The sequence below is a fragment of the Giraffa tippelskirchi genome, chromosome 6 (genome assembly GCF_054371585.1).
Source record: "Giraffa tippelskirchi isolate mGirTip1 chromosome 6, T2T-mGirTip1v1.2.pri, whole genome shotgun sequence".
In the NCBI taxonomy this organism is placed as follows: domain Eukaryota; kingdom Metazoa; phylum Chordata; class Mammalia; order Artiodactyla; family Giraffidae; genus Giraffa; species Giraffa tippelskirchi.
In genome coordinates this window covers 48,679,089-48,699,026 of record NC_137280.1, presented here as the reverse complement: position 1 = coordinate 48,699,026, position 19,938 = coordinate 48,679,089, and the positions used below count along the sequence as shown (strand labels likewise).

Below are 19,938 nucleotides of genomic sequence, written 5' to 3'. Positions count from 1 at the left end.
ACATCCCCCCCCACCCATCCACCACCACCCCGCCCCGAAAAACACCAGACCGACCCCAAAGCTAGAGGACAGTGCACAGCTGCTCACCACCCCTTTTATTTGGTCCTCTCGTAGTTGTGAAACACTTGCAGAACAGACAAAGCGGAGGCGAGAACTGAGAAGTATCAGAGACACTCGGGACTTCTAGCCTCGACAACCCCAGAATCTTGGTCTTTGGAATGGGGAGGGAGGTGGAGTTGGTATGGAGGATAGAGGTCTTTATTTTTTCCTCGGAAAAGTGGCAACTTTGGTGGCAGCCTAGACCGCGAGGAAGCAGTTTGCCTTTAAGGTTAAAAAACAAGTTGAGAAGTAGTCGTTAATAAGCGTGGAGGGTATTCCAGGGCAAAATAGTAATCCTACTGATAATTGTGAATTTGGCTAGTGCTGAGGGGGAAAGGAGGAGTCCGGAGTTGGGTGGCTTGTGGGACGGAATATTCATTCAGACAAATCAGAAAGGGCACTTAAAAATAAATTTTGATTCTGAGCCAGGAGAAAAACTTGAAATGTAGATTTATTTAAGTGAAAACAAAAACAAAAACAACAGAAAGAGACACGTTGCTATGAAAGACTTGTATTTTTTATTGTCTCTGAACTTTAATCCTGTGAAAATGCTCAAAAGTTTTGGCAAGAGTGATATAAAAAAACTGACTGTGGCTGAAAGAAATTGCATTTAAAAATATTTATGTGCACCTTGTTACTTTCCACTCTGCAATGATGTATTAACGATTCATGGTATTTATTTGTTATTCATCGATGACCCTTCCACATCAACAGTATTTATCATGTGTTAAGGTCATGGGGTCTTATGTGCAGATTTTTTTTTTAATGCCTCTAAAATTCTGTTTTATAGATTAACTTATATTGTGTGCCAAGTGTTTAAAAGGGTTTATTTGCCAACAAGTATGAAGAGACATTGATGTATCTGAGCTGCTTAGGTTTATCAAAGGTCACCTGGATATCTTCAGTTGCATCATCCCTGTATTTAAATTGAGCTTTAATAAATTGCTTCAGTCCAAAAATTACAGGAAAGGTGTATTCTTAATTGATGAATGAATTGATCTCTTTTTTTTTTCCAAAAGGGGACTCTTTTGCATTCTAAAAAGGAAAGACATCACAGCAATAGATCCTATAAGTAAGAACATGCTAAACAAATATTTTTTCCAGGCTGTGCTGTGCATTTTTAAAAGGTCTAAAGGTCTAATTTAATTGCTTTTAATATATGTGTACATATATAAGTTATTTTAACTGTGCAGAATTATTTAAGTTGAAAGACTGGTTTGATTTGCCTATGGTGTGAAATTCTTTGTTATTTTTCTAAAAAACAATTAAAAAGAAATAAAATAAAACTAAGGAAGAGCAAGAAGCTATTTACCCAAAGCGAGCTTTCAGTTTTAGTTTGCATGGCTGTTTGCCTGCCTTTCTAGCCTATGGAAATCCAGAAAACCTTTTTAAAAAAATGGAGTCCTGCTATTTTCCACTCCTTGCAGATAATACAAATTCAGTTTGTCAGGTTGGATGGTGAGTGGGGAGTTGTGATGGATCTCTTGGCGGGTTTTGGATGTGTAAAGAATGATATATATATTAAATAGGTCAATCAGACTATGACAGCTATGTACGACCATTTGTATGTGTATCTATGTCAGAAAGAATCTTTATTAAAATATTTTGATCAAACATTTTATTATGCTGTGCTTTGTGGAAGGAGCCATCACCTCTTTTCTGTGTAACTCTTTGCTTGAAAGGTAACAAAAAAGAAAGGAGTTTTAGAGAAGGTGAAACTAAAGTTCTGTCAGGGATACGCAATTAGGAGCAGCCCTAGTTCACTTGTTTACTTGTTAAAAGAGGCTGGCTGGGCCTGGTCATTGGAGGAGAGAGAAATGGGGTCAGTGGTGAGACCCAGAGGAGGTCTAGAGCTCCTGTCTGCTGGCATGAACTTGGAAGGCCCTTCTTTCCCTGGAAATCTTTTCCCACTTTGTATGGCATTGTTAACTAAAGGTGCCAAGGCCCATCAGAGAGAGTAAAGTTTCTTAAAGAGTTTTTATTTCAAAAATTTCTATCTTTAACTTCCAGAAAGCCAAGGAAAACAGATGAATTTGGATTTTCTGAGGATGAATTCTATTGTGGCTTTCCCCTTTTTTGTGTGATGGAAGAGACAACCAGGTTGAATGATATGTGTAAACAATGTCCATAGAGATTTTTACAATGTACTAGTGTTGCTTGTTAATGACATTTGTAGGGACTATGTTTGGATTGGGTTGGGCGTTGATTCTATTAAAGAATGGCTGTATAGGCTTGTATTTGGACTTTCCTAATGCCCTCACAGTTTAGAAGGTTTTATTTTTATTGTGGTGAAGGTTATAGAGATGGTGGTTGTAAAGTTAGTGTTTCCTCTATAGGCAGTTTGCTGATTGCATTTTGGTCTGTATAGTCTCAGCTCATAATGATATCCCTAAATGCCATCAAACTTAGTAGGGGGTGAGGGGAGATATTTTCTGCTCCACTTGCCATCAAAAAAGATTAATCAGAACCTGTAACTTTTCAGAAAACATCACAGCAAAGGGCCTTGAAGCTGAAGCCCTCCCAGTCTGGGAGTGGGGGTAGAAAGAGGGAAGAGACCAGGGCAGCCCCCAGGCAAGAGAAGACCCGTCTCTCAGCATTTACCAGACAAAGCCTGGGTGCGTCTAATTATGATTATTAAAACAATTTCCATGACGATGTCTAATATTATGTTAATTTGAAAACAACTGTGTATGAAAACTGTCGACTATAATACCTAAATTCATTTAATGAAACACATCGTTAAGGCAATTAAACCTCCTGGATGTGATTAAGAAACATAATTATGACACTGTTCTGCGCCATAATTGGGTGTCTTTAATCAAGGGGTAAAGTGCTCAGCAACACAGCCATTAGTTTGTATTGTTCTGGCCCGGCTGCCCATCATTCTGATTAGGAATTAACCAGAGCCACCATCAGTCGAATTTTTTTTTTTCTATTTTGCATGTTAACACTGTAGAGGACATATTTGTTGCAGGATTTTACTGCTTAATATTTCTCATTATTAAGAGGACTTCCTTAATATGCTCTCTGTAACCTCTGTGATGTTCAACTCTGATTAGAAATAGTACAACTAAGAGATCTTGAACTTCAGGGGAAAAAGAAATACTCTCCTCTTACTCCTTTAATAATTCAATCTCCAAACTTTGTCCTGAAAAACTGGAAATGGATGATGGTGGGAGAAAGGAGAGGATAAAAGTCAGACAAATATGAGCAATTATGCAAAGTAACAGGGTTAATAATACTTAGTTTCATTTTTATAATTTCAGACCCATAAATTCTCTTTCCAAATACAGGAGTTGACCAGTGCTGAGTTCTAGGAATAAATGGGGGACATCTGAAAGGAACAAGAGAGGACCGTCCAGTGATTTACTAGGTGGAATTCCCTGCCCTCAGCCCAACCTTTGTAAAGTTTCTTCAGCAGCAGTTTTTAGGGAGGGGAAACCAGTGATTGAAGAGACAATTCTCCCCCCACCTGGCAAAGCCCTGAGCTGCTTTCCGAGGCCCACTGGACTCCTGTATTTTCAGCCCAGGGTGGAAAGTTGGTACACACACTTCTGGCCCCAGATGTCCTCCCAGTGCGCAGCATCCACTTCAGGATTGGATGACTGAGCACCAAGGGGTCAGGGTGATCTTGCTGAAGTGCCCTTGGGCCAGAACAGAGACCCTGGCTCCTAAAACGGCGGCGTCTGTCAGAGTACCTCGGTCAGCTTCAGAGCCTGCGTCCACTGTGCCTTGGGGCGCTTCTTCAGGGAGTGCGCCGCCCGAAGGATCCCGGCTGCTTGAGTTTCTTAGGGAACTGACTGTAGGCCGAGGCAGTGAGAGAGGAACCAGAATCTCACTTGGCCTTTTATTCCACTGGTTTCCTTCTCTAATTTCTAACTTCAATTTCTTTCTCTAATTTCGAATTCCTATTTAGATCCTATCTCCAACATGACATTGGGCACCTACAGGAATGAAGCGCTCTGGGGCTCTTCGTGGACTCCTTCCTATAGAACCCGCAAATGCTCATCTTCGGAGAGCTCACTAGTTACACCCTCCTCCCTCTCCGTGGTGCCTGTAAGTGTGTGTGTGCATGCGCATGAGTGTGTGCGCGCGCGCTTGTGTGAGCACGCGCGCAACGATGCGCCCTCATTCTCTGCAGCTGGGCATCCCTTCTAAGACCCCTTGCTGCGCTTAAATTTTGCTTCCTCCTGTCGCACCCAGCACCATCCTTCCTGCCAACAGCCCATTGGGGAGAGCCAAGGCTCATCGGTTCCCGTCTCCACACGCTCTTGGCCCTGACGCCGGACCCGAACCTTTCTCCGCGCCCGGGACCCTGAGATTGTTCCAGCCTGAGTGGCATTGACTTTTCCAATGTAATGACTTATGAAAGATATAATCATGTGTTAAATTGAATCCTCCGTTTAACTGTTAATGGTGTGCTCTGGGCACATTTACGTATTAGATGCTATGGTAACTAATTACCACTAGGAAAAAGGATAATACACTTCCCAGACTTTGAAAAATAATGATGAGAGATCACTTCCCAGTTCGCAACACACAGTGGCGGCTCTGCCGGGCGGAGACGCACTGAACGGAGACCCCAGCCTGTTCTAGTGACAGGCGGGAAGGTAATGAATGCTGCCTCGAAGAGGCTCCTTAGTAAAAACTTTTGATGAAAATGTAATGCAGTGGGGAAGTGGGGGATGGGGTGGGACAAGCAGACAACGTTGCCTTTAAACAGAATTCAATTGCAAAACAAACGTCCGAAACAAAAGTATTCTTTTAATTACAACGCGGGTCAGACTAAATTAATCACTTGCCAAGCAAACTTTACATGAATGAACATTTTTTGTTGTATGGGCACCATAAATGAGTCCCGCTTCTTCGAGCTCTGCCTTGGCGCTTACAAAGTTGGATGCCCCTGGATCTGCCAAGCCAATGAGCTGCGGGTTAAAGTTGGCCTTTTAAGTCAGACATTGGGCACAGGAGAAGGAAACTGGGGGGAAAACCAGGAAAAGGTGACTTAAGAGAAAAAAAAAAACAACAGTTCTCAAGACAAGAGTTTTCTTCTCTCCCCTCCGGATCTCTGGCTTTCCTGATCAGTTGATCTGTGTTTACCAGAACCAGGGTTCTGTAGACTGTGGGAAATAACCAGTTGTCTGTTTCACCCCAGGGCCAGGGCCAGGGTTTGTGATGGGGACCTGGGAGGCCAGGAGGGAGGAGGGAGCGGCTTTCCCGCAGGCCAGCCCGGTGTTGCAGACCAAATGATGTCCACAACGTGCCACTGCGCTGCTCTGCTCCGGCTGCGCCCCGGGAGGGACTTGGGCTCCACAGCAGCAGAGCATCCCTGGACTGGCTGTTGCTCTGAGCCTCTCCTGTGGGACGCAAGGCCACTTAGCCCCCAAGTTCCTAGAGACAGAAAGGGAACTTCAGGGGCTCTGCCTCAACTCTTTCGAGGGAAGGCACTAGGATCGGGGTGTCCCTTGCACCCACCATGGCCTGGTGAGTTCACCGGAAGATTCCTGGCTTATAAGAAGCACCCGAAGGAAAGCCAAACCCCAGAATTCTGCGAAAGCACCTCAGTTTTAAATCCCAAAGAACCTCATCTCTTCCCAGCCAGGCAAAGAAAATTAGCTCGCTTTCCCTGAAGCTCGATTTTGGTTAAATTCTACCACTTGTCCTAAATGACTCGTCTTAACATAATCCAGGAGACTTCTGGACTATTGCAAAACTATCAGGTACCCCTAAGTGCATGTGAGTGTGCATGTAGGACTTTCCTGTCCTTTCCCTTGTGTCCCCTCCTTCCGACAGTACAGAAACACAGATTAGGGAGCTTTGGAAGAGAAATGACTGGGCTGGGAAGGCTAGACTGCAAACAGAAAGAGGATTTTGCAGTTACCACCCACCCCCAGACCTGGCTTCCAATATGTGATGGACAAGCCTATCTTAGAAGTCACCAGGATGCTCTGATGGGGAATTGGCTTTAATTATGCACAATGTGATATCATTTTTCTTCCCAGCTTGGGAAAGAGTTAATTCTTTCCCAAAGACCATAGTTGCCCTTGTCTTTTCAACCTGATTCAGAGATGCAATAAAATATGAAGCAAATTTATGATCTGTTTCAAGCATTTTATTGCTGTATTTTTAAATTCATATATGCACATATAAGAACTATGATCTGTGAATAATTTGAAATGCTACACTAGAATGATACATTTCAGATAAAACATAACCATATCTTTATATAATTGTCTCAGATTAAAATAAAAAAGAAAAATAGATTTCTAATGTGGACCAAACTGAAAAACTAATGACAGCCATAAACTGCTAACCAACCATAAATTAACATCTTCATCAAATGCTAAAATGGTATCAGTGGTTATATAAAGCAATTATTATTTCTCTTTATAAGTTTTAGAATAAAGTTCAGGGATATTTAAAGGACCCATTATTTACAAATGCTTCCCAATTTTAAAGATTTCATAATTTTATTAGGGGGATGGTTGCAACTCAAATCTGCTATGTTAATAGGGATGTTTAGAGATGAGAATTTAGTTTTAGACATAAAAATGCTTCATGGCCTAACCTCATTTTATGCATTTACTCTGCTCTGGCAATTATTGAAGAACTTGGTGTAAGGATTTCTTTGTTAATATCCTTATCTCCTCTTAGAAAATGGAAGACAAATAATTTCTTATTGTGAGCGAGACTGAGATTATGTACCCAACTGGTTAAAACATTAAATCATGCACTGTCTATTCAAGCAAGTGCAGCTGCATTTGCCACGTATAGTCTCTTTCTGAAGAGCTATGGTTAAAATTCAATTGCTAAGTGCAGCTTGTCCCCTCCATCTGAGACTTCCATGAAAAAAACAAAAAGATTTTCCTAACCAGGCCTCCACAGAAACATGAACAGCCATGAAGGAGGCAAGGAAATCTATCTATTAAATCTATAAATGTATCAGAAAGCAGGAGCAGTGAATAACTTACATTTTCTACTGCAGAAGCATCAAGCAAAAACATCTTTAAAGTGTAGATTTCTCAAGAAAGTGAAATTTAGAAAAATCTGGAATTATTCAACAAAGTAAGCTCTTTTTACAACTTAGAAAAATTATTTTTTATAAAAACAAAACACTGATTTGAACTATGGAGAATCTGGGTGGAACACATACTCAAATTACCTCTGCCACTCTGGTGTTACTTCTGTGTGTTGCCCTTCTGTGGATAAACATCTCCAAAGGTCAGGGATTAACTAAGATCTTCAATTGGCTGAGTCCTGCATTGTTTAGTCTGAGGACTTTGTTTTTAAAAAATGAATACTATTTTTATAGCTTTTCTTATAAGTCTAAAATTGTTAAAAATAAAGTTAAAAAATACCGAATTTTAAAATATATGGAGAAAGTACTACTTCCTGTATGCTTTGATTTAAAAATTCAAAAGTGATTTCAAATACTTCAAAACTCTTCCATCTAAAGTATAAAACAAAGGTATTTATAAAATTTTAAATATATTGGCCAGTTCTTAGAAGTTATGGAATGAAAGTCTATTTCATTTAAACAGTAATTTGAATCTCAAAGACAAAATCATTTACTTAAAAATGTGGGTTGTCATGTAATGATGACATACATTTCATGGGAACTATAATGGTTAGTTCTTAGAAATAAAAGTTATATGGAGTGAACGTTCTCTTGCAAACAAGTAAGAATCACCAGCTAATATGTGCTTTATAAGTGTTTAAATTTGACCCGATGACAAACCATTAGGTACTAGTACCTTTACCTGTCACTTCCATCACCCTAGCTTCTTCCATGAGCACAGAACATAAATTGTAAGGAAAATAACATACCTCAGGAGTTTATCTCTAAATATTTACTTTCTAGGTAGTCTGCAGTATATCATGTCTCTCCTTATAAAAATGAATAGTTAGGAATTAAGAACATAAGCTATACCTCAAAAAATTAACAAAAAACTGTATCACATTTAAAATTATCCAGCATAGCCATTGACTACTTTTTTTTCCTATTCAACTATATCCTGAGTAGAAAATGCACAGTATTACCCACATGACCTTGGATAATGCCAGACAGTTCTGCAAAATTATTGTTTATTTAGTAAGTGTGTTTTAGAGTAAAACTGAAAGCCAAGATGATTATTTCATAGATTGTCCATTTAACAACATAATTGACCCTAAGTGTTCAACCATACTGAACTGCCTAGTTCCAGTGAACAGAAACACCCTCAGAGTCCAGGGCAGTCCTTTAAAACATGAATGAATTGTTTCTTAGGAAAGCCAAGAGTCCCAGTGAAACACTGTATGTATGGTGACTGAAGGAGCCACATTTCATCAACACTCTTCTGTGTCCTGTGTTTTATTTACAGCTAACATTTCAGCTAGTGAATACACAGAATACTGTCCAAATATTACTCAGCTTCATTCACTACCTGTGGTAAAGTGATCTACAGAAGACAAAGACCACGTCTCTTTTCTTTAGAGAGAAACAGAATCTCTCTCCCATTCTTGTTTTCATATACATCTCTCCACAGAATTATACTCTATAATCATAATCTATTATTAAGAACAGCAGCCTAGCAAGGTCAACCTTGTTAAAATAAAGTTTAAAAACTTAGTCACTGATATTCTTGTATCTGTTTTTATTCCCACATAAATATGTGAAACTATACTGAAAAATGGGCTTCCCCGGTAGCTCAGCAGTAAAGAATCCACCCACAATGCAGGAGACACAAGAGACACGGGTTCAGTCTCTGGGTCGGGATGATCTCCTGGAGAAGGAAATGAATGGCAACCCACTCCAGTATTCTTGCTGGGAAATCCCATGGACAGAGGAGCCTGGCAGGCTACAGTCCACAGGGTTGCAAAGAGTTGGACACGACTGAAGTGACTGAGTACACATGCATGCATACTGAAAAATGTTCTGAATGTAACAGTTAATGTTCTTTTATTGAAAATATGAGAAAATGAGAATATATATGTATGTGGTGGGGAAAGATGAGGGTTTGAGGATCTTCAGACAGCAGAATTATTTCCCAAATCATTTACTAACTGTAATAAAATCTTCTGTCACCCAACATGCTCCTAGTAGGGAAATAAGGAGACAATCATTCACCTGTGCTTTAAAAGTTAATTTATTGGCTCATTGCATATTAAAAAAAAAAAAACCACATTAAATTGACTTACAAAGCATTTTCATTTCTTACCTAAAATCTTTTCAAAATAATTTGCTTCCTCATAAATCCACCTATATACCATTTTAAAATCAAGAGTATTAAATATTTAGGATTTCTTTGTACAATATAGAGACTCTACTGCTTAAAAAATACTTTAAAATGTTAAGTGTTGCCAAATTACTCCTTTTAAAAATTGTTCAGTAGAGATTTTCACAAATTAGATTTATCTTACTCAAGAAAACATTATAAACAAACATTTAAGCCAAATATTTCCAACACCAATGATCACTGACTCAGATTAACACTCTGAAATAGAGTAAGTAATAGAAACATTAGAGAGTTTTATGTGATCACCCACTGTAATTTAAAATAATGCTACAGGGAACTTAATCTTGGCTTGCTAACTTTTTCCTAATTGAATATGTGAATATGAATACCTAATAATACAATTCAGTAAATAATGGCTTGCAATATTGGCAAATTTAGTAGGTTAAATCAGTGTACAATCTCAGGGCATACAATTCTTGTTTTAAAATTACTGATGTTATTTTATACTAAGATCAAAACCTAGATAATTTTTGTGCTTTGATCTTTGAAATTGTTTTAAGATTCCATGGTTCAATTAGAAGGATTAGCTTATAGAAAGGCTACTCAAATTATTTTTCATAAGAAAATAAACAGAAGTAATCATGCAAATTTTGAGCATAGAAGCTCCTTTGCCTTAGACTTGTGACCCAAACTTAATGATAAAATGGACAAAATTAATGAAGTGTGTCAGGAAGGCCAAACAAGGCAGATAAAAGTTCCCAAATAGGTTGCTTACCAACATTCTTTACTTAGTGACAAACAGCTTTTTCCTGAATACCTTCAGAGCATTTAGTTTTTGCTAAATGAATGTCTCAGTTGATCACTGATATAAAATAATACTGCTAGTCATTCATTTTCTTTAATTTGACATTTAGAGGAGGGGCTGTAAAAATGAAAAGGGTGGGTTTTTACTATATGTAAAATACAGTTTTTAAACAATTCTGATGCCTCAAATGACTGTATTTTGTTTTGGACATCTTTAACACATAATCATTGGAAGGACTGATGTTGAAGATGAAACTCCAATACTTTGGCCACCTCATGCGAAGAGTTGACTCATTGGAAAAGACCCTGATGCTGGGAAGGATTGGGGGCAGGAGGAGAAGGGGACGACAGAGGATGAGATGGCTGGATGGGATCACCGACTTAATGGACATGAGTTTGGGTAAACTCTGGGAGTTGGTGATGGACAGGGAGGCCTGGCGTGCTGCGATTCATGTGGTCACAAAGAGTCAGACATGACTGAGCGACTGAACTGAACTGAATACTGGGTGTATATGTTTTGTTGTATCTAATTAGGCACATAGTAATTTCTCATTGCAGAACACTAATTTGGAATGAGTGATGGAAGGTCAGTTAGAACTAGTGTTGAATCAGAATTTCAAAATAGTTTTAAGAAGATGAATTTATTACAACTACATTTATAATAAATTAGTTGGGCATATATTACTTTCTCTAATAAACTGTGTTCTTGAAGAAGAGTAATCCAGTGCATAGTATCAATCTAAGAGGAAATGCTCAATAAATGTTTGACTGAATAAATGAATAATCATTTAACCAATAACAAAAAATGCTTCCCTTTAACAAATACATACAAACAGTTTTTAATTTAAAAGGCACAGCATTGTCAAAGTATCTCCTTACAACCTTACATTTGTATACTGCATTGCACTTTTCAAAATAAGTTCACACATCTTACTGTGTTCAATCCTCATAATGAACCCTGGCATCCAAAGGCCTTATTACTTTTATTTTGCAAATATGGAAACTGAAACTCTGAGAGGCAAAGTGACTTGTTGATGATAGTAAATCAATTATGTCATAGCTAAATTTCATGTCTTTTAACTTATTTCTCTATGACATTTATTCTATTCATAGACAATCTTTAATGACCAGGTTTAAGCCTGTCACAAGACTCCATCCATTGCTTTTATATAATATTTCCACTCTAAATTCTTTTCACTATAAATTCAGCAGAAATTAGAATGGAATGCTTTTCTGTGCTCTCCCTGCTGTAGCAGCACAGAAGTGTGCTACTAAGATGAATTTTACAATCTGGAGGTTTCCACATCAGGCAGTATGGTGGAATAGATGTCCTAGTACAAAACAAATGGGCTCTACTTTGTGGCCGGACGGGATAAAGGTTGCAGCCCAAGGGGGGTGGGGCGTGTGTGGTTGCGTGTGTGTGTGTGTGTGTGTGTGTGTGTGTGTGTGTGTGTGTGTGTGTGTGTTTAATCCAAGACCTGTGCACAAAGGCAAGAACCTGCAGAGGCAACATCTTCAGTAAGTGACTAGAAAGAAAACTCACTCTACAGAGGACTGGGTATTCTTGCTTATCCCTACTCATACGGTTGCAATCTGGCTGATTTAGGGCTAGAACCCACCCTATCTATGCAGTTTCCCATGTGTGTGTGCTCAGTCGCTTCAGTCATGTCCAACTGTTTGCGACTCGATGGACTGTAGCCCACTAGTCTCCTCTGTCCACGGGATTCTGCAGGCAAGAATACTGGAGTGGGTTACCATTCTCTTCTCCACCCAGGGATTGAACCCGCATCTCCTGTACTGGAGGCAGATTCGTTACCACTGAGACACTAGTAAAGCCCATGTAGTTCCCATCGCCTCTCAAAATACTCAAGGTCGAAATTTTAAATTGATCTGAATTTGATAGTAACAGCAGCCAGGTGAAAGCAAACACAAATTTTCTCTGGAGGTGTGAACTTTAAATTCGGGTCTTAAAAAAAAATTCCAGAGATAAAATTCCAAAGAACATGAGTCCAGTAAACAAGCATTCCGAGGAAGAGTTAAAAGAAAAACAAGCTACAGGATCAGACCCATAAAACACTGATGATGTGGCAATACCAGATATGAATATAAGTTTCTTAATATATTTTTAAAATGAAAGAAGATATTGAGTGTATGATGAAGGAACAAGATACTATTAAAAATGACCAGGCAGATAGGAGGAACAAAAGAGAATTCTCAAATTGAAAATGTAACCACTAAATTTATCAGACTCAGGGGAATTGAAATTCTGAAAGCTGACAAATTGACGGCTGGCACCCTGGCTCAGATCATCTCTGGAGACCCCATAGAAGCGAGAAGGTAGTACGGATCTGAGCATGAAACACAAGTCTAGAGCATCTCAGAGAACGAAGGCTGTCATGGACTGTGTGTCTGTGTGTGGGGGTGTGTGTGGGGGGTGCTGACAAAGGGCTTGTGGCAGCCCAGGGCGGAGGGTGGGGCATGCAGTAGTGAGAGGATGGGTGGGGGCAAGAGTTTTAGGTTCTGCTTTGGCCTTTCCCCCAGATTAACTGTCCCGCCAACATAGTTTCCATCACTGGGTGAACATAGCATTGAAACATGGTGGGTACACATTATGAGATACTGTACAGTAGTTATAAGCAATAGATCAAATACATATAAAGTAATATGGATATACCTTTAAAGTATAGTGCTTAGTAAAAAATTAAGAAGAATATGATGTATAGAATAGGCATTTATAAAACTTAAACAACACAGGCACCGAAGATAATAACATTTGTTTCATAAAAATACCTACAAATAAAAAGATACATACCAAACACATTAGAATATTTCCTGATGATGGGGAAGAGTATAATGGTAGGGATTAGGGATAGAACAGAATGAGTAAATAAAGCCTTGTTTGGACCAATTATAATTGTGTGCCCTGAACTAAGGGGTATAAGGCATGTGATCACTCAATCCTATGAACCTGAGGTTAAAATAAAGACAGAAGAAACAAACCCAATGGATGAGTTAAAGAGTAGAATAAACTGAAAGCGATATAAAGATCTAAAGAAATGGCCTAGAATATAAATTAGAGATAAAAAAAAAATACAAGGAGAAAAGGTCAAACAACATGGACTATAAATAAGATACAGAGCTGAAAGAGGAAATATTCAAAGAGATAATGACTGTGAACATTCTACACTTGATGAAAGACACCATGGCATGCAAGCACAATAAACAGAAACTAAGAACATCAAAGACAAAGAGAGCATGTTAAAAGCTGTCAGAGAAAACAGGCAGACTACCTACTGAATAATTAAACCGAATGAAGGCTAACCTCTTAACAACATGAGATATCAAAACAGGAAAAAAGGCAAACTCAGGAATGAGGACAAAAAGGAAAGCATCTTCAAATTGGCAAAAACAAAGTTTAGACTGGCAGACCTTCACTAAGGAGCATTTAGTGCATGAACTTGAGGAAGGAGAAAAATAGATGCTAGAAAAGCTATTTAGCTACTAAATATGGATCAGTATTTCATAATGTTATTTTAAAGATAAATTTCCTTTTCAAAAACGAAAGCACATTTCTGAAAAACTAGAAGTTTCAATGAAATAACTAGAAGCTATAACTAGAAGTTACCATGAAATAACTAGGCTTATTTACCTGCTTTGCCTGTTTATATATGGTATCAGCATTTAAGCTGAATGACAGACCATCATCTGGCAATCTGATATTAGCAATCTTTGAATCATCCAGCCAATGCTGCATTTTGGCATATGGAATTATACTGCATTACATAATGCTATAATTCAAATACTACAAATCAAATCCTAGTCCAAGAGGTGAGGCGTCAAGAACAAATATTGCTATCTAGTTTCTCAGTTGATGTAAATCGAAGCATTCAGGAAAGTTAATTACAACACCGGCATAACCCTTACAGTTTACACTGGAGTCAAATGCAATAATCAATCCTGTAATGATCTCAACATTTACTCCTACAATAAACCTAATACTTATGTCTAGGGCAATTGCTGAATATATAATAGGTTTTGTGTGTTCTTATACTGATAAATCTTATCAGTATCTAACTTGAACATGAGTAGCCTTATATAACAAGAAATTTTGTTCTACTCAGCCACAGTATACAAATAATAAAGTACATTTATGGATGATTAAATACTGAAGTGAAGTTGAAGCATTTAATCTACCACAAACCTCATTTAATGCAAACGTACCCCAGCAATATAGATATTATTGATATTATACTTGAAGGGAACATTTTCATCTAGTGTATCTCATGGAAATTTAATTTCCTTCTTCTCTGAGAACTTGGAATTTGTTAGACTGTGTCCATTTACAGCATAAATTTCCATTAGTACATAAAGTGTATTTTTACATATTATAGAAGAATTTGTGACTTAACAAAATCCCACAGTGTCAGTTCTATTACTGTGAAGGCACACTTACAATGACATTTGCAAATCACAATATGTAGAAACTTAAAAGAAGCTACTTTAAATTTATCATTATGTTGATTTTGATGTCCATTTACATGCTGCCATCTTTTTTTTTTTATGATGGGTTTTGTGATCAAGTACAGACGGGACTGATCTCAGATCAAATAGAAATTGGCATTTTTAAAACAAACAAAGCAGTTACACTTGAAGAAATTAAAAACAAATAGATGAACTGAGGACATTTAGGTTAGTTTTCTAGATAGATTTCTTTCCTTTCCATTTAGGTTAAGATTTTATTTTATACCTAAATAAAACATCAGAGTCTGGGTAAGGAATACCAAACAAAAAGCGGCTACAGTTTAGTTCTAAGGGCTTATTATCAATTATTTCTAAATCAAAGTAAGTTAAAAGCACAACCAACAATTGCTTTATTTCAACCATGGCCAAAAATCGGCCTGGACATTTGCTGACTCCCAATCCAAATGGCAAGTGGTAGTACTTCAGCTTTTTCCCTCTTTTAAAAAAGGTGGTTTTCTTCTTACCATTTTCTGTAAAACGATCAAATCTAAACTCCTGTAAAGAAGAAAACAGCATGTTAAAATAAAAAATTGCCATGAAAAAGTTTGAGTTCAGTTCACAAGGATGCTAGCTCTCCTTGCCCATCTTAAAAGGTTTTTTTTAATCCAGCAAACACCAGGAAATAAAACTTAACTAAGTGCAAATCAGGTATGAACTTTCAAAACTCTCCAATGTTATTAGACATTTACTCCTCTCATATCAACCAGAAATCCAGACTCTTCTGTAGGACTTTCCTTCACATTTTTTTTCCTATGCTAAGTATAGAGGCAGTATTTCTGTTTTTGTTCTCTAAGATGGGTATCGACTTAACGACACCTGAAATACCAAGGTTGGGGGAAAGGGAAGGGCAAGGACTCCACCGTTACTAGGGAATAGTGAACTCCACTGACAAGAGAGGCTGCTACAGATGGACAAGTAGGATGAGTTTAGGATTCAGTGCTTATGTTTGGATGAAACAGATATGAAATAATAAGATTCACATTAAGCACTAGAACAGAAGAGCACTAAGATATAAGTCTGTCTGGATTACTTTTTGATGTTTTATTGACTTTCTTCTATGACAGTTCTCTTTAGAATGAGTGTTCCTTGGGTTAATTCTCTTGGTTTCTGACATGTTTTCATAAATAAGTTATATTATTTGTTACGGAATATTATGGGACTGGTTTATGGAAGGTGTTTGGTCTGCCATCTTAATTTACTCTCAGTTGAGTTTCTGGGAGGACACTGAGTGACCTTATTTCAGCCCATGGTAAATTAAACCATTGATTAGATTAACGCACGTGGCATGCATGACAACGAGGAAGTCTGTCCTGTATGCCATGCTCATTAGCATTAAACCTGCTCAGCACACAACTTTGTCATGAACTATGAAGCCAGAGGCAAAGAAGCAGGTCAGACCGAAGGCATTCAGATTATAGCAAAAACCCCACAGTACACAGATAGATTCTGAATCTATCACAAATGATCTAATTTTCTCGCTCAATGCTAATATTCATGTCGGTGAAATCATTTCCTTTAAAAGTATTGGTTTTACCCTCATTTACCTAGGATACTGATTTTGATAACTAATTAAGCTTTTAAAACACATCTTGGATAGTTTCTATTCCACCCCTGCCCCCTAAACTTGCAAGCTGATGAGATCATAATGGGAAAATTAATCTGCATCAGAATGCAAGCATATTTTGCCATAGATAGTTCTGGGATGTATCTGAATAGGATCTACCAGTGCTAACCTACAAATACCTGTCCATCCTTGTAGCATGGATAAGGACATTCTCTGTGGACATCGACTTTGTTACTAGAGATGGAATTACAACTTGGCACTGTATCTCAGTAAATCTTATTTTGTTATTGGAGCCCAGGCCTGCCTGCCTGAGTTCAATACTGCTGCTTCCTCCTTCTCACTGACCAATCTGAGATCATGCTCTTCTCAAGAGTTCTTTGCCTATGCCAAACCAGTGGATATCACTTTTACATTTGAAAAGCTCTCACTGCAGTCAGTCTCATAGTTTAAGTCAGAATATACAGAAGGAAAATTTAGTTTGAGTTACGATTTCATAGTATGCTGATATCATAAATAAGCCAGACACTGTTATGGCATTTCGATTTTCCTTTGTATACATGGATATACAGTTGAGAAGCCACAGTGACCAACAAAAAATGCCTAAATCCTCCCCGTCCCCTGCCACCTTCAGTGAATGCACATGTAACCCCCTCAAACTTCTAGTTAACCAGTAACATCACTTGTCCAGTTTTTCATCACCTCCCATTCAATCTCCTCACAATAAATATCACAGAAATTCCTATTTAGTTGTTTATATTATGGACCAAAAAAGGAAAAGGCCAATTTTCTTTTGTTCTGTGGCTACCATCAAGCTCAAAGGGAATATGGGCATACATAGCAATTTTTTTTTTTTTTTGATGTGGACGATTTTCAAAACCTTTATTGTATTTGTTACAATACTGCTTCTGTTTTACGTTTTGGTTTTTTGGCCATGAGGGATGTGGGATCTTAGCTCTATAACCAGGGATCCAACCTGCACCCCTTGCATTGGAAGGTGAAGTCTTAACCACTGGACTGCCGGGGAAGTCCCCATAAATAGCTTTTTGTGTTAAAATTTCTTTTCAGTCTGTTTTCCATTGCCAGGACATGGAGAACCTGAGCAGGTTCCATGTTATTAGGAAGGGCTTGTGACAGCTGCTAGAAATATAGTCTGGTTTTTGAAAAAAAGAAGGGATGTAATAGTCTCCCTTCAGAGATTCTGAGGTCACAGTGACATAGAACAAAAAGTCAGGAAGCTCGAGATGCCTTGATCTTTGATCAGGAACACAATGAAAACAGGATCCATCACGTGGCAGAACACTACCATAACAGTTCAGTGCTACAAAATTAAGGGACCATTAAATGCAGTATTACTCAATGGATGAGAAGAGAGAAATCATGAGACGAGCGTTAGGCACCGAGATTCCCCAGCTCCTCTGCTGATTGTCTTCTCTTCCACTGGTTGCTCCCCATCATCATTCTTCTATATGAGACCTACTGAGGCACCCATCATGGTGAACATATTGCTCTGGCCTCTAACTGATTCAGGACAGGGTGTGTGAACCGATCTCTCAGGGCTACAGGGGAAGAGTCTGTGGGGCCATCTGGGAGAACATCCCTTCTCATGAAGAAGGAAAAACACAGTGAAACGGTTCACCACTCTTCCTACTCTGGATCTGGTTATATGAGAATAAGATCCCTGCAAGGCTGCAGCTATTCTGTCACCAGGCTGAAGACGAGGCTAATCCACAGGAGATGGCAGAGCCAAGAACTCCCAAGAGATGAGACTCGTCACACTGTCTTATTTATTTCCATATTTTCAAAGTCCCCACCAGAGTGCTATGCACATAGTGTGGTTCCATATATGTTTGTTGAATTAATGAATAAATACATGACAATAAAGTATATTTTAAAAGCAATCTTCAAGCTTTTGAAGAAAACAGAGATATTGAATGAGTAAATAAAGATGGGGAGAATGAAGAGTAGATGAATATTCAAATAGAAAATGTTTACAAATAGAAAGTGGTATAATATTTAGCACTAGAAATAAAGATTGGGTTAGACGATATAATTTCCTGGATAGAGAAGAATTTTGGGTCTGAGTGACTGAGGAACATTGCATAACACCCTAATCTGAGTTCTCCAAATTTTACGTTTAGTTCAAGTCAACAGCTTTTTTTTTTTTTTAAGCATTTCCAGCATGTGAAGGAAGCACTGAAGTTTAAAAGGGCATAGAGACTTCCCTGGTGGTCAATAGTGGTTAAGACTCCATGCCCCTAATGCAGGGGTGTGGGTTTGATCCCTGGTTGGAGAACTAAGACCCCACATGCTGTGTGGTGTGGCCAAGAAAATACTTTTAAAAAGAAAAAGACATAAAACATAGTCTTGTTGGAGTAGTTATAAGTGTTCATATCCATATGATCAGCTCTTGTATTCACTCAATTCATCATTTTGGGTTTAGGAATCTGGACTAGATAAAAGATATGACTTCCTAGAAATAAAAACTGTCACTATTTTGAATGTATGACTAAGAGGCTGCACACTCGCCCTGGTTTATAGCCAGACCTCCTGGGAGCAAGATGACTAAGTACAGAGATTTCTTTTTTTATCTCCGTGATTTGGATTCCAATCAGTGATGCGCTGTGGCCAGTTTGTACCAGCAAGAAAGTATGTACACACCTCTTCCCCACACTGCGTTCAAGGTCTTCATATTGGTAGCGGGAAATCAGTGAAGATGAGAGCATTTACACCATGACGACTGACAAAATCAGGGTTTTGCAGAGTGCTGGTTTGCCAGCACATTGCTGGTTCCAACATGGTAGGAATGCAAGTGCCAGTTCACTAGCGGAGCAGAAATCCTCTCAACACAGAGCACATGGTTATGAGAACACAGCCACATCATAAGGACAAATCCCTTAATAATAAGCTCTTAAGGACAGGGGCCTTTGTTATATCTATATCACCCACTATGTCCATCAATGTGCTTTCTGGATAGTAGATGCTCAATACAGGTTTGTTTCGTTGAAATGTACTAATGGCACAATCTCTATTCCAGTTTGAAAGACACAAAATCATTGAGACTGTTTCCACATTTGTCATGATCTGTGTATTTTAAATAATAGTGACAATAATCCAAAGAATATTGATGAAACAATTTTTACAGTAATTTAGAATTTTTTCAAGGGCTTTCAAATTCATTTATCATTTTTAAATCCCTACACCTTTGAGAAGTAGACTGGGAAGGCTCGTATGACATTAACTCAGAGCTTTGGGGTTGATAGGGGGTACTCCAATGGCTTTGTAATTACTTTGTTTCACTGTGTTCTTCTTTAGAGGCTATTTGGTTATAGAAATGCATCACCATCTAAAATGTTGGCAATTTCTTCCCTATGCGCCAGCTTTCCTTTATACCTTAGCACCTCCACAGAGAAACCAACCAATACATTTGGTCTTCTCCATGGCTCTACCTTTGGATGCTTCATTTTGCCAGAAAAGTAATCATCACCATTTACTGATTACTTAAGAGCCAGTGGCTAGAATTCTGGCCGACCATCTACATAAATTTGAGGAAGCTTCCAGAAAATTTTAAAGGTACCCATTTAAAAAGGTACCCATTCTGAGTTAATTAAGAGATCATCCAGACTTTCTTGGGTGGCATTTAGATAGATAAAGAAGGAAGAAGAAAGAACTGGGAATGGAGGGTTTCCTTTGTTCTCTCCAACTGTTTTAAATTTCACTTACCAATCTGTTTTCCCA

At 38.4% G+C, this 19,938-nt stretch overlaps 1 protein-coding gene across 1 annotated transcript in view; it reads right to left on the bottom strand.

Annotated features, from left to right (window-relative positions):
• Positions 1-9,208: 9,208 nt before the first annotated feature.
• CYP7B1 (cytochrome P450 family 7 subfamily B member 1) overlaps positions 9,209-19,938 on the bottom strand; it is a 173,468-nt gene continuing 162,738 nt past the window's right edge. The window contains exon 6 of the mRNA XM_081503327.1: positions 9,209-15,134. Coding sequence (XP_081359453.1) covers positions 14,847-15,134 — 288 coding nt within the window. The 3' untranslated portion in view covers positions 9,209-14,846. The remainder of the gene's footprint in view (positions 15,135-19,938) is intronic.